Source organism: Camelus dromedarius, chromosome 14, assembly GCF_036321535.1.
Source record: "Camelus dromedarius isolate mCamDro1 chromosome 14, mCamDro1.pat, whole genome shotgun sequence".
Taxonomy (NCBI): domain Eukaryota; kingdom Metazoa; phylum Chordata; class Mammalia; order Artiodactyla; family Camelidae; genus Camelus; species Camelus dromedarius.
In genome coordinates this window covers 45,975,064-45,990,050 of record NC_087449.1, presented here as the reverse complement: position 1 = coordinate 45,990,050, position 14,987 = coordinate 45,975,064, and the positions used below count along the sequence as shown (strand labels likewise).

The 14,987-nt window shown below is 35.8% G+C and overlaps 1 protein-coding gene across 1 annotated transcript in view; it reads right to left on the bottom strand.

The window, feature by feature from the left end:
• The window catches only part of PSMB2 (proteasome 20S subunit beta 2), a 30,776-nt gene extending 16,255 nt beyond the window's left edge, over window positions 1–14,521 (bottom strand). The window contains exons 1-3 of the mRNA XM_010977548.3: window positions 14,302–14,521; window positions 9,754–9,876; window positions 7,148–7,218 (exon numbers count right to left, since the gene is read on the bottom strand). Of these exons, the coding sequence (XP_010975850.1) occupies window positions 7,148–7,218; window positions 9,754–9,876; window positions 14,302–14,392 (285 nt within the window). The 5' untranslated portion in view covers window positions 14,393–14,521. The remainder of the gene's footprint in view (window positions 1–7,147; window positions 7,219–9,753; window positions 9,877–14,301) is intronic.
• Window positions 14,522–14,987: the final 466 nt, after the last annotated feature.

Genomic DNA, 14,987 nt, shown 5'->3' with positions numbered 1-14,987 from the left:
TCAAAGCCAACAGTGCTCTTCTAGTACAAGAGAACACTACATGCCTGCTACTCACCAGACCAAACACACTCAAACTCAGGCCAGAATTCTGGGACAAGTCACTTCTGGAAATGACTCATACCTGAAATTCGTTCCTACATATTCTTTCCCTTTCACTAAAAAAATAAATTCAAGTCTGGTTATGGTTGTGACATCAGATCTTTTTTTTAAAATTGAAGTATAGTTGATTTACAAATATTGTGTTAGTTTCAGACGTATAGCAAAGTGATTCAGTTATTTATATATATTTTTTCCAGATTATTTTCTATCATAGATTATAAGATATTGACTATAGTTCCCTGTGTTATACAGCAATCTTGTTGCTCATTTATTCTATGTATAATAGTTTGTATCTGTTAATACCATACTCCTAATTTATCCCCTTCCTCCTCCTCCTCTCCTTTGGTAACTATAAGTTTGTTTTCTATATCTGTGAGTCTGTTTCTGTTTTATATGTAAATTCATTTGTACTATTTTTTAGATTCCACATGTAAGTGATATATATTTGTCTATTTCTGACTTATTTCATTTAGTATGATATTCTCTAGGTCCACTTATATTGCTATAAATGGCAATGTTTCACTGAGCAATATTCCATTGTCTCTGTGTGTGTGTGTACACAAGCACAGCACATCCTCTTAAACCAATCATCTGTCAATGCGCACTTGGGCTGTTTCCCTGTCTTGGCTATTGTAAACAGTGCTGCTATGAACATTGGGATGCATGTGTCTCTTTGAATTAGAGTCCTCATCATTTCCAGATGTATGCCCAGGAGTGGGATTGCTGGGTCATATGGTAGCACTATTTGCAGTTTTTTAAGGAACCTCCATACTGTTTTCCATAGTGGCTGCACCAATTTACATTCTCACCCAGGAGAGTAGGAGGGCTCCTTTTTCCTCACACTCTTTCCAGCATTTATTATTTGTAGACTTTTTGATGATAGCCAATCTGACAGATGTAAGATGATACCTGTGTTTTTTTAAATCTATTTTTATTTACACTTGAAACCAAAATACTCTCATAAGATTTTCCTAATGTATACATTCTAGCTCTTTTTTGTGTGTTTTGTATGATTTATTTACTTATTTTCTAATAGAGGTACTGGGGATTGAACCCAGAACCTTGAACATGCTAGGTATGCACTCTACCACTGAGCCGTACCCTCCCCTCATAACTGTGGTTCTGATTTGCATTTCTCTAATAATTAGCAATGTTAAGTATCTTTTCACGTGCCTGTTGGCCATTTGTATGGCTTTGAGAAGATGGAAAAATGCCTATTTAGGTCTTTGTCTAGTTTTTGATTGCATTATTTGTTTTTTTTTGAAATTGGGTTTATGGGTTGTTTGAATATTTTGGATAGTAACCCCTTGGGTTGCATCACTTGCAAATATTTTCTCTGATTCCACAGGTTGTCTTTTCATTTTGTTGATGGTTTCCTTTGCTATGCAAAAGTTTTTAAGTTTGATTAGGTCCCATTTGTTTATTTTTGCTTTTATTTCTATTGACTTGGGAGACTGATCGAAGAAAATATCGATACAAGTTATTCCAGAGAATGTTCTGCCTCTGCTCTTTTCTAGGATTTTTATAGTGTCATGTCCTATATTTAGGTCTTTAAACCATTCTGAGTTTATTTTTGCATATTGTGTGAGGGAGTGTTCTAATTTCACTGATCTCCCTATAGCTGTCCAGCACTCCCAACATCACTTGCTAAAGAGACTGTCTTTCCTCTGTTGTATATTTCTGCCTCCTTTGTCATAGATTAATTGACCGTAGCTGTGTGGGTTTGTTTTTGGGCTTTCTATTCTGTTTTCACTGATTTGTTTTTGTGCTAATGCTATGCTGTTTTGATTACTGTAACTTTGTAGTATTTGACATTGTAGCATTTTTAAATCATGCTATTTGGGGGCTGGAAGAAACCACAAAAATTATCCACATTCTCTTTCTTCCAAGGTTTTTTGTCTAGCTCAAGAGAGAGAGAGTGCGACACCTCCTGCAGCAGGGCTCTTTCAACTATACCACTAGTTTTCAAACTTTAGTGGGAAGGGGACAGTGAAGCCACTTTTTCAAATAAAAATCTTACACATAATTCCTATGTATAAAATAAATAAAAGCTGAGTTGATCTATATGAAGCAGAGCTGAAATTTCAACACACTGGTCTTCCTTGGTGAGTTTCTTGAGGCAGCTTCATGTAATAACGTTTGAAAACCACTACACCAGGCTGGATGGTATTTTTCCAGCTCATTATTTCTATTGTTTATTTGCTCAGCATTTACAAGTACAGCCCCATAAAAAGACAAATTATCAAAGGCTCATCAAGCACTTCAGAAAAGGTTCTATGAAAACACTTTGGCCAGTGAGTAGCAGTAGTAAAGCCCTGAAGATTACAGGCCATGGAGGCCAGCATTCTACTTGACACAAACTCTGCATTCTCCAAGGATATCAAATCTGGCTGGTTTATACCTCAGTTTCCACATATGTAAAATGGAGATCTCTGCGGATAACAACAGATAATTTCAGGGCATTCATATGGACTATACCAAATGTGCCACCTAATTCATTTCAAGAAGAAACAGCTCCATTGTTCATCACTCTCCCTTCGGTAGTCCATTAATCAAATCATAAGGAGAATTTAAACAAGCATTATGCAAACTATGCCTGTAAGTCATCACAAAATTTTCAAAACAATCCTGTCAAAAATCCAAATAGCAGATACTTCATGATGGAGTCATTTATTAAATGTTTATTTTTAAGGGAGGTATCACACACTCATTCAAATATTTTATTAAATCCATAGAATAATTTGCCATAGTTGATCACTCCTTCCTTCTTAACAGATGAAGAAAGTGAGGCTCAGCAAACTTAAGTAACTTATTTAAGATTACACAAACTAGTACATACCAGAGAAGTGCTCGGAACTCTGGTATATCTGGTTGTAAAACCCATGCTCAAAGAAGTCTCATAAATATCTCAGGTTGGGTAGTCAAACCCTGAGCAAAAGCCTAATAAGTCCTTTTTCTGCTCACTGGAGTCTCACCAGGAGTAGACCAACTTAAATGTACACAAGCGTCTAAATAAAAACTAAAATGAAGGCTCTTGATTTTTTTCTCAAACTGTGTCATTTTTCATCTCCTCCTGCTAATCTTACATCTTTAATTCTTACATGAAGAAGTAACATCCATTCATGAGGAATACTTTTTTTTTTTAAGAATACTTTAATAAAATTCTCTTCTAGTGTATAAACGCACAATAACATTTTCAGTGGTAGAGGTGGACCTAACTGGATGACATTTCTTCAGCAAATACTTACTGAACACCTAGAATGGGCATATATTTATACCTTAACTATATAATCCTATGCATGAATCTTAAAAATTTTAATAGAATTAACATTTCATGCCTCCGTAAATACACAAACATACTTGTACATTAATCCAATAACTAATAAACGGAACAGTACAAAAGAGTATGGTGTTTGAAGTTAGAATCTTACTTCAGCCTTTTACAGCCTACATATGTGCCTTTGCTATACTTAGACACATAACAGAAATACTTAAGTCCTCTATTACCCAGCCTTAGTACCCTTATAAGTAAAATGGGAATAACACTCTTCCTATGGTGTCTAAAGAAGCATTAAATAAGGTCCTATATGTAGGTATCTAGAATAGCACTGTCCAATAGATCTGTCTATGATGATAAAAATGTTCTGTATCTGTAATGTCCAATATGGTAGCCATTAGCCACATATAGCTATTGAGCACTTGAAATGTGGCTAAAGTGACTGAGGAACCAAAAATTTTTTAAAGAAACCAAGCTTATTTCTCTTTTAAAGTCCAGGAGACTCTCACCTGGGAACTAGATTTTAAATTTAATTTATAGTAATCGGACAAGAAAAAGAAATAAGAGGGATCCAAATTGGAAGGAAAGAGGTCAAACTGTCACTATATGCAGATAACATGATACTATACATAGAAAACCCTAAAGACTCCACACAAAAACTACTAGAGCTGATAAACAAATTCAGCAAGGTAGCAGGTTACGAGATTAACATACAGAAATCTGCTACATTTCTTTACACTAACAATGAAATGTCAGAAAAGCAAAGTAAAAAAACAATCCCCTCTAAAATCACACCAAAAAAAACACTTAGGAATAAATTTAATTTTTAAAATTGAAGCATAGTTGATGTACAATATTATATTAGTTTAGATGTACAACACAGAGATTCAGTATTTTAATAGATTATACTCCATTTAAAATCATTACAAAATTATGGCTATATTTTCCTGTGCTGTACAATATATCCTTATTGCTCATTTACTGTATACACAGTAGTTTGTATCACTTAATCTCATACCCCTATCTTGCCCCTCCCCCCTCACCTCTCCCTACCGGTAACCACTAGTTTGTTTTCTATATCTGTGAATCTGTTTCTGTTTTGTCATATACATTTGTTTTATTTTTTAGATTCCACATATAAATGATAACAGAGTATTTGTCTTTCTCTGTCTGACTTATTTCATCCACTAAGCATAATACCTTCTAGGTCCACCTACATTGCTGCAAATGACATAATTTCATTCTTTTTAATGACTGAGTAATATTCTGTTGAATATATATATACCACATTTTTTATACATTCATTTAGTGATAATCTTAATTATTTTAAATTTAAATAGCCACATATGACTAGTGGCTACCATATGGAACTGTATTGATCTAGAAAAAACTCTAGCACATAATAGATGATCAGTGTTGGTTTATTTCTATTTTCCCTGTCAATATGAGTATTCCACTCTTTACCAGCATAGCAGTTCAACTAAAACAGCACAACAAAGACTCTCCCATAGGAAATTGCTTTATAGCTATTTAATTGCTTCTTCAACCAAATAGTAACAGCAACATAAAAACAAAAGTGACTGTGTTAACAGCTTTGCATGATTACCTCATTTAATCTTTATAATAACGCTACAAAGTAGGTGCTGTTATTTTTATAAGTAGGGACATTGAGCTTAGACACACAGCTAGCAAGTCAGTGGGCAAATACTTAAATCCAGGCAGTGTAATTCCAGACACTGTGTTTAACCACCAAGCTAAATTGCCTGAATCTTACAGAACTAATTTACATAAGACTGGTAAACAGCACAGCACACAGCAAATTGGAAATCAAACAATTTGAGCTACAAATACAAAGTTATACGTGGTAACTGGGTAACTCAAAATAAGAAAATAAGTCTCATGTGCCAACTGCTGTGACGGTACAAATGTACCAAATCTAGTAACTGTACTTATTAGGAAGACTGAAAAACTATCATCACCTTCCTCCCCATAATAAAATGACTAAAATATGAATTCATATTTTAGAACTAACAACCTATTTTGATAGGGAGGTGGGGGAACAAAGATTTGGGCCTAGAAGCACAAGGCAGAGGTAATCAATATTTACTAGAGCCCCATGTCACTGTCTACAAAGGATATTTATTTGTTAAGACATCAAACATTTCTGTTAGGAGATTAACCAGATTCACTACATTTGCATGAAGCACACAGCTGCTCTTATCTCAATTCTAAAAGGAGCTTAACTCACTTAATGTCTGTTGCATTTATGACAAAGTGTTCATCGTGCCCAAAGCTGGAATTCTTATTCCAGTTCTGGTGACAAGTCAGAGGAGTACTTTACACAGCAAGCCACAGCATACTCTACTGAGTATCACAGGAAATTCTAGGTGGCAGGAAAGGTCATATCTGACCCATTTTCCTCTCTCACAGAGGAGTGGACAAAAAGGCCACTGGCCTTTTACCCAGATCAAAACAATGTATGTAAATTTGTCTCCTCCTCCCAATCCATTATGTTTCTAGCTTCCCTTCAAACTTCAGACTCCATATTGCACAAACCGCTTGGTCAAAGCTAGTACTGAGAAAAAGAGATTTGATTAATTGAGAAGTTCTCATTTCAGAATTATTAGGCACTAGAAAATAAACTGCTTTAAGGATCTGCAGATCTGTAATAAGTAAATAAACAAAAACTTGTACTTGTTTATATTTCTGTCATAACTCAGCTTAAGCAAGTACAGATGAAACTAAAATTATAATAAAAATAGAAACAGCACTTCTGTTCTAAAAACACTACTGAAAAACCAAGGAACTATCTAGGCAGAACAGGCAAGTAATTATGATGCCATTGGTATAGCTTTTGCCTGACCTGCTGTGTGACCTGGAGCTAGTCCCTTTGCCACTTTATGCCTTTCATTCCGTATCAGTGATAGAGAATTAACTACTATGTATCTCAGTGGAATAGTGAGTAGATTAAATTATTAAGCAAAATGCTTTGGGCAAAAGTCATATGAATGTTAAATATTATGATTTACAAGCATTCATTTTCCTAGCACTCCTGTGGGGTTAGGAAGTTATCTCGATTTCATAGATGAGTAAACAGGCACAGGGGGTGAAGTCACATGGTAAGGCTCCATTTACTTAGTCCCTGTGGGAAGGGAATAATACACACCTTTAGCAATCACATGAACCTTCCTGGCACATCCTACACAATCTTTAATACATTCAACCCTTTTTTCTTTCTTTCTTTTTTTTCCCTCATTCAATCCTTGACTTAATGTTGCATCCTTTAACATGCTGTCAGTGGAACAAAGACAGCTCTAAGGTAACAAGGCCAGAATAAGTGAGGAAGAATAATTCTGTATGCTATGAAAAGAACAGTCATAGAAAGACACAGTTAATCTCAAGATGAAATCTGCATTATTATTTTCAAGGTTTCATCTCTACTACTATGTAGGGACCTTCAACCACGGGAATTAAGAAACATAGTTTGCTATGAAAACGCTTTGAAAAAAATGTTAAAGGCCACCACAGGACCTTCATGATTGTGTACCCCATTCCAAATTTCTCTGGCAATGTATATTCAACCTCTGGGCTTTAATTACCAACTTATGCAGAAAGAAAAATCAAATCTGAAGAGACTGAAGAATGACATGTAGCAATGGAAAGGGCTCAGGAAAACCAAAAAGGTGCAAAAAATACTACTCATGTATAATAGGATAGAAAAGAAGCACAGACGATTTCCCTGCTCCTAAGGCTGCCTGCTATATTGCTTACCCGACTCCGAAGACAGTCAGCCAGGTTTCGGCGAGTGAAATTAGCTGCTGCTGTGGGAGACAACTCATAACCTGGTACAAGAGATAAATAATCATATTTAACGTGAAGCAGAAGGAATATCAGTACCCAAAACATTCCACTGCTCCTGTTCTTACAGACTACCACCCTTTGGACGCACAGAATGAAGAGCATAATCTTACACCTCATTAAAAGTTGTGAAATAGCTGGTTAGTACTGACAGTAATTGCTGGCTATAAAACAGAACCAAGGTAACTATTCTATGGTGAGATCAAATTCACAGCTTTGCTTAAGCTGTTCATTCATCAACAGGCTGTAGTTTCCTCTACAGAAGGAAAGAGGTACAAATAAATAGGCATTGGAAAAAAAAGAGAGAGATCTTGAGATGACAATTTTTTTTTAGTTTATTTTAAAAAGGAATTGGGAAAAGAGAGGCTGGAAATTAGGACAGCCTCAGACTTATACTTTATAAGGTGTTCTTTTTTTTAAAAAAAAGTAATTTTATTAAAAAGTACACTATGATTTTCAAAAGTACAAGCCACAGGGAAAAAAATGTTTCTATCACTACAGCATTTTAAAAATAGAGATCTCCAGCATAATACCTCTAAATAAAGTTATAATGCCAACAAAAGTGCAGCCCAAGGAATGGCATCAGGTGTGCAGTAACAATGCACTCACTTTGTTAGTTTAGTGTTTTGGGTTTTTTTGGGTGGGTGGGGTGGGGCGTGTTGGAGGTAATTAGGTTTATTTAAAATTTTTTTTTAATGGAGGTACTGGGGATTAAACCCAGGTCCTCGAGCACGCTAGGCTTGGGCTTTACCACTTGAGCTATACCCGCCCCCACTACAGTGCCTTCACTTTGGAACTTAAACCCCCAGTAAAATGGAGCTAGTGACAAAAGTCACAAGAATGACCCACAATTCAGCAGAGCCACCCAGAAAATGCCAGTTTGGAAAGACAGCACATGGTTATTTCCTACAACATTCCAAACACTAGTGTCACATCAGGTAAGATTTAGATTAAAATTCTAAGAAATATTTATTGAACAGCTACTATGTTTCAAGTTTTATGCTAGGTACTTTCATATATATTAACTCTTACAAGTCTATAGTACATGTTAAACTATGAAAGAAGCAACTCTGAACAAGCAGGAATACTTTTTAATTCTCTACCTAATCCTCTAAACACCACTAAGGATTTAACAAGTATCTTAAGGGCAGGAAAGACTGATGCCTGACCATCTGCATGTAGATTTTTCTTCCTTTCCCTTGTTTTGATTAGTTCTTGAATTTTAATATGCATACGAATTACTATGTAGGGTTACATACACAAAACGATACTTGACAGGAAATTTAAGGGGTTTTAAGGGCAATTTTAACCATACACAATTTTTGTTTTATGTACTAACATTAGACCCTAAGAGCCACATAACAGAAAACTCCGTTATTTACTCCTCCTCCCTCTCCCAGGACAGGACAGTGAAGTATTACTGTACCAACTATACTTCAGGAACATAGGCATCCTTCATCTGCCATGTAGGCATAAAGTAGAACCATTAAAAAGTAATTATCTAAATAGTCTAAACTTGCTTAAACTTAAGCACCATGTACTTTAGGTTCCTGAACAGCAGGAAGTAAGCCCTGCTCATCTTTGAATTCTCTGTGGTACTAGACAGAGTCTGTAACATGGATGAGGTTCTCAAAAATATTTACAGAATTGAATGCATGATGTTAAAGTTGCTGCCTAAAAAACTATACGAATGGATCATATCTAGTCATTTTACACATATTATATTCAAATTAAGCTCCTTCACAGTGCCACATTATAGCAGTGCTGTGTTTATCAGTATCATTACACTGCGAGGTAAATTAACTGAAAGGAATGTTCTTTCTGCTAGAGCTAGAGAGTCACTATAAACTTTCTTCGATCAGAGGGCTAGTGACGAGTATTATTTCACAGGGAGGCTTTCCCACTGGGTAAGAGTTCATTAGCCCGAGAGAGAGTTCACAAAATATCTCACAAAAATCTTATCTCCCTCCCTAGATAATAACCTACCAAAGAGGCAAAGCAGAACCCTTTCATGACACAGTAAATCTCCTACAATTTCATGGAGCTTTAAGTTTACAAAGCATTTTCATACATATTATTCAGTAATACTATTATAACAATACCAATTTAGAGGTAAGGAAAATAAAGGCCTGAGGGAATTAGTGCCTTGTCACATAAAAATACAGTAAAACCAAGTTTAACTTAGGTCTCTAAGCTCTGAGATTTCAGATATACTTTAGCTCAAATTATATTCTCTAACACTTAAAAAGTCTGATATTAACATACTCATTTTCCAAGATGGTGTTCATTTTATCTCTCAAGTATTATGCTTTAATGTTTCTCTTTTCTGCTCTGGGATTTTTGTAGAAAATCTTTAGGTTCAGAAGGAGGATTTAGATAAGATTTTAACAATAGAAAGACTCAAATAAAAATACGACCACATTGGTCTGCTCATGTATAGAACTGCCAGTAGGGAATATTCTTTTTCAGTACAAATTTAAAGACAAATCAACCAAAGCTACATTCTAAGTAATACCCACCATTTCGCATCTTATAAAGCTGCACATTTTTCTGAATATATTCTGCAAACTGTACAGTGTCTCCAGCCTCTCCAACACATAGGAGTAAGATTTTTTCACTCATCTTAAACATCTTATCATGATCTGCTCAAAGGAAAAAACAGTGTTAGAAACTGCCTTATCAGAAATTTATTGTTATTATATAGGAAACCACAAACAGGTTTATCAATTACTGTACTGAATAATTTTATAAATTACTGTTTTTAGAAGACTTTAATGGGCAATTATGTCAATTACTCTCTTTCACTTGCCATGTTAAGTCTATCTGCTAATTTTATCAATGTCAATTTCAGGTGAAGAATATATGCAAAAGTTGACAACTGAAAATACACTTCAAAACATTAAGGGCACTTAAAATGCAAGGGATAGAAAAACTAAAGAAACTGAAGGAATCAAGCCAATGGCCATTATCTTTAGACTCATGATTACAAGGCTCTGAAATGTCTCTATAAATACAAATGTTAGTTATTATATACACATACATATAAAAGCATATATGAAAAGTACCTGGGCTACAATTAAGAAACCATCTCAAGAAAGAACAACAAAAAATCTACTGAAAATATAAATCACCTTAAAAAGGAAACCAACTCCATTTCCAAAGCAGAGAAAATTAAAATGACTGCCAAAGCAAAAATTCAAACAAATATTGTAACACTAAACTATTTTAAAATACCTCAAAAATCCCAATACTCTTATCTTATCTAGCTGAACCAGACTTATTCGGATTAAATAGATAAATAAATATTCAGATACAGCAATTAGTGCCCAAGGAAGAAAACTCCATATTCAGTCTGCAGCTTCAGAAAAAGGCTAAATCTCCCTATCTTACTCTCACTTTCACTTTCCATTTCTCAAATAGTGCTGAATAATCTTCCCTGGGAGACATGTTTCCTGTTTGAAAGCTTCTGAAATGTCAAAATCTCTTAATAGGATTTAAAAAACAAAATGCTACAGTCAAATAATTTACAAGTGTTTGAGAGTTGTAGGTACCAGCAATATGGCTTCTTAGACTTTGGGGGGGATACATAAAATGTGCCTGTAGATAGTATCAAATTGCCTTGAAATGCCTAAATAAACATACTTTTATTTGTTATAGGCTACAGGAGATTTAAAGACTATTAATTCACAAACTTGTTTATGAAAGAAAAAAATTCACTTGTATTATTTATGTAAAGAAAAGGGATCAGAAGTGTATTAGACGCCACTGGCATCTGAGTTCTTGCCAGTGGCAAAAGTATGGGCCAGTGGCAAAAGTATTTTTATTTCCTTCATTTTGCTTATCGGTATTCCCTAAAATGTCTATAGTTAATATGCATCATTTTGTAAGAAAACATTACTTACTAAGTTTGCATTATTATAATGAGAAAAAAGCTGTTCTTATTTTGGGGGAAGGGAAAGCTTGTTTTTCTCGTTTATAAAGAATCTATGGTACATGTGGAAGAAATACTAAATTTTGAGGCAGTAAATTGTTCAATTTTGAAATGAACTTAATACAAGATTAAAGTGTTTTTTAAACATCTATTCTCTGTCCAGTGAGTGAAAGGAGGATATAGAAACAAAAGTAATAGATGCTAATGGCTCCCTAAATTGTTCAGGAAACAACCTATGTAGCTCCAGGCAATTTCTGATCCTTGACAAAGAACTTACAAATTCGTATACATGATGCAAATGAACAACAAAATAAGCAATAGCAGTGTGCAATGCTGTGGAAAGCCAACTAGACTAGAATCCAAGAGACACTGGCTACATTCTAGGCTCATCACTCTGAATTTGGGCAAATTATTTGTCCTCTCTAAGCCCCAGTTTCCATGTGTGTGAAATGGTAATACTATCATCCACCCCTGCCTAACTCATTGGTGGGGAAAACTGTGCATTGTACAACATTATCATACTCAGTGTTAGACAGTGTAGTTCAGATTATACAGGCTATAGGAATTCAGAAAAAAAGACTAATCTGTGTGGGCTAAGGTACTCTGAGTAATTTAAAAGTAATTCTATGTAGGCCAGGAAACAAGGGAAATGAAAAGTGGCATATAACCAAACTGAAGAGTTTTGCCATTTTAATAAGCAAGCGATCTCTAGGAAATATCTCCTCTATAGTATCAAAATATCTTACAAAGTGACAAATCAAAAAATTGATTGGAAGTATTACTCTCATTTTTTTACCTGGAGAAAATGAATCTCAAAAGGTTACTCACTGAAATAGATAAATAACAAGAATCATGGCACAGGGAACTATATTCAATATCTTGTAATAACCTATAATGGAAAAGAATCTTTAAAAGAATATGTGTGTGTGTGTGTGTGTGTATGTGTATACATATATATATAAAAAACTAAGTCAGTTTGCCATATGCCTGAAACTAACACAATATTGTAAATCACCTATACTTAAAAAAAAAAAATTCTTTAAAAGATTTTTTTTTTTAAAGTTACCCATTTTCACCATTCTTACCTACACTACACAGTTCATTCATGAAATGAAAGGTGGGAAAAAGTCCTCATACAATTCCAAAGCTTCTATCATAAACATTTTATACCAGAAAAAAACTATTGGGAAAATCAATTATTTCCAACCATTTTTCAAGAACTAACTCAAATTTATCTTTCTTCTACACTACAGTGATCCATCTTTTCTCTTAATACCCTATGGATTTACTCCTGAAATCATTAATTTAAAAACTAACTTTATACTTACTAGTGATACTTCTTTTATCATACAAAATCATATTGTAGCATGTATTTCCTTGTTTTCTTAATGTCTTAGACCCTTTTATGGATCATACCCAATGTGCTGCATACCTTACAACACCTAGAAGTACTATGTATGTAAGTAGGCTTAAAACACATTCTGTTTTTTGAAGTGGTTTCATACACATTATCGTGATGAAACAGAACACCTGTAAAGGTATTGATTGGTTACAGTTCTATCTAGACACTACTTCATGCTAAAATCACTTGAGTGTCAAAGCCTTAGTATTCAAAATAATGGACAGATTACTCTCAAAAAACAAATCTAAACCTTTCGAAAGCATGGTTTACAAAAAAAATGTCTACGAACTAATTAATGAAATTTCATAAAATAATGTAATTTGAGGAACTATTCATACAATAGATGTTTAACAAATTTAAGAATTTTTGTTTCCTTAAGCCCATAGTGAACTGTTATCTAACCTCAAAGCTTTCCCTAATCTCTACAACTAGAATCTCTTCTTTCTCTGGATTATATAAAAACAATCTCTGCTTCCTCTGAACTACCCAAGACGACTGATGTACTTTTCATATGCAGCATCATTTTCTAGCTTGTGTTATAATTATTTGTACACATATCTGAATCCCTTATTAAATTGTAACTTCCAAGATAAGGGCCACATCTCATTCTTTGCATCCTTCAGCATCTTGCTCTGTAACAGACACACAGGTGCCCAAAACCTATTTGTCAAATGAACATTAGATCATCTGAGCCAGAGAATAATACTTTTCCAAGTAGTATGTTTATGATCAATCATGAAAACACACTCTTAGATTCTGAAGACCAACAACCAAAATCCTTTTAAAATTATTTACTGAGTACTGACTGTAGGGAGACAGTAAAGAATAGCAATTATGGCAAAAGATATAGAGTCAAACTGAATAGGTTTGAACCTGAGTTCTGCTACTTGCGACCTCAGGCAAGTTTCTTAACCTCTCTATGCCCCAGAACTGTCATCTGTAAAGTGGCAATGTAATAACGCCTATCTCAAAAGCTTAAATGAATTAATGTAAATCGCTTAAAATATTCGGTACATAAGTGCTTAGTATGTTTACTACTAACGTATCTGTCACGGTGCTAAACATTTGCACGAAACTTTTTTACTCAATTCTCCCAACAAGCTTTTGAGATTTGTACTACTAAACTAATTCAGCAGATGAGGAAATCTAGGCACTGTGAAATAACTTGTACAGAATCATAAAGCAAATAAGTTGCAGGGGTCTATTTCCTAACTCCACTAACTACTTAAATATAAGGAAAACTTGGCAGCCAGTGCCCTGGAAAAGAAAGATCAGAGCTAAGACACCGGAAGTACAGGTAGCGGAAGGGAAATGCCAGGCTTCCAGGAAGGAAATGCCATCCTTACTCTCCCCAGGATCCCACCTTATGCTGCCAGCAAACTAACCTTATCAGCAGCGACAACAGGAAATTTATCAGAAATTAGGGGGTCTAGGGAGCCTGGAGCCGGGCCGGCGCTTAAACACTTCAAAACTGAATTTCATTAGGCAACTCCCGCCTAGCAAGCATTCAGCGAAAGCCAGAGCAGAGCACAGACCCAGGAGCCCTGGGAGGAGCGAAAGTCAAGGCCCTAAGTTTGTCCACTTGTCTTCTAATTCTAAATTTAAGCAAGTGCAGACCAGGGACGGCGGGGTTCCATCTCCCAGACCTGCCTGGTACTCACCCAACCTCCCCACGAACTCCCCCAGGCTGCCCCTACACCCAGGCCCGACCGGGCCTCCCCTGCTTCCTCTCACCGTCCTTCATCTGGACAATATTGCTAGCGGCCACCCGGTCGGAGGCGACAAGGACATAGTCGGGGCCCTGGATGCCGATGAGGTACTCCATGGCGGAGGGAGGCCGGGGGCTGCAGGTTCTGTAGAGCGCGGGACTAGCCGGCTTCTTGGCCTCACCGGTGAGACAGCACCACGGAGCGAAACTGCGCGACGCAGGCCGCGCGACCGCCCCGGCCACCGGCGCTCTCGGATGACGTACAACTGTCGCGAGAGGTTGGGAAGGAGGCGTGGCGTTCGGTTAGTTAAACTCTGTCTTCGCCTTCTGTCCTGTCGCGGTCTTTTGCAATTCCAGCCTGGTTTCTTTATTTATAATTAAACGTTTAAAACTCTCCTGAAGAGGGAATCACGCACTATATATAAAATGCCGAGCACGTATGAGTGCCAAAAGGCGTATGTCCCTAGATGGCCGTTTCCCTTTGTTGTTCGGTAAAATACCGCCAGAAACCACTTCCCTACAAGCTAGATTAGAGAAAAATAAACTTGAAAGGAGTCCTATTTACATGCTTCACAAAAGTAAAATATGGCTGAGTCAAAGATCTAAGCATAAAGACTAAAATCATGAAAGATCAATTTTAGATATTTCTACCTCAAATTATATGCCGTTGTTACCTCTAGTAACAATGATTTGAAGGGAGGACTTTCACTTT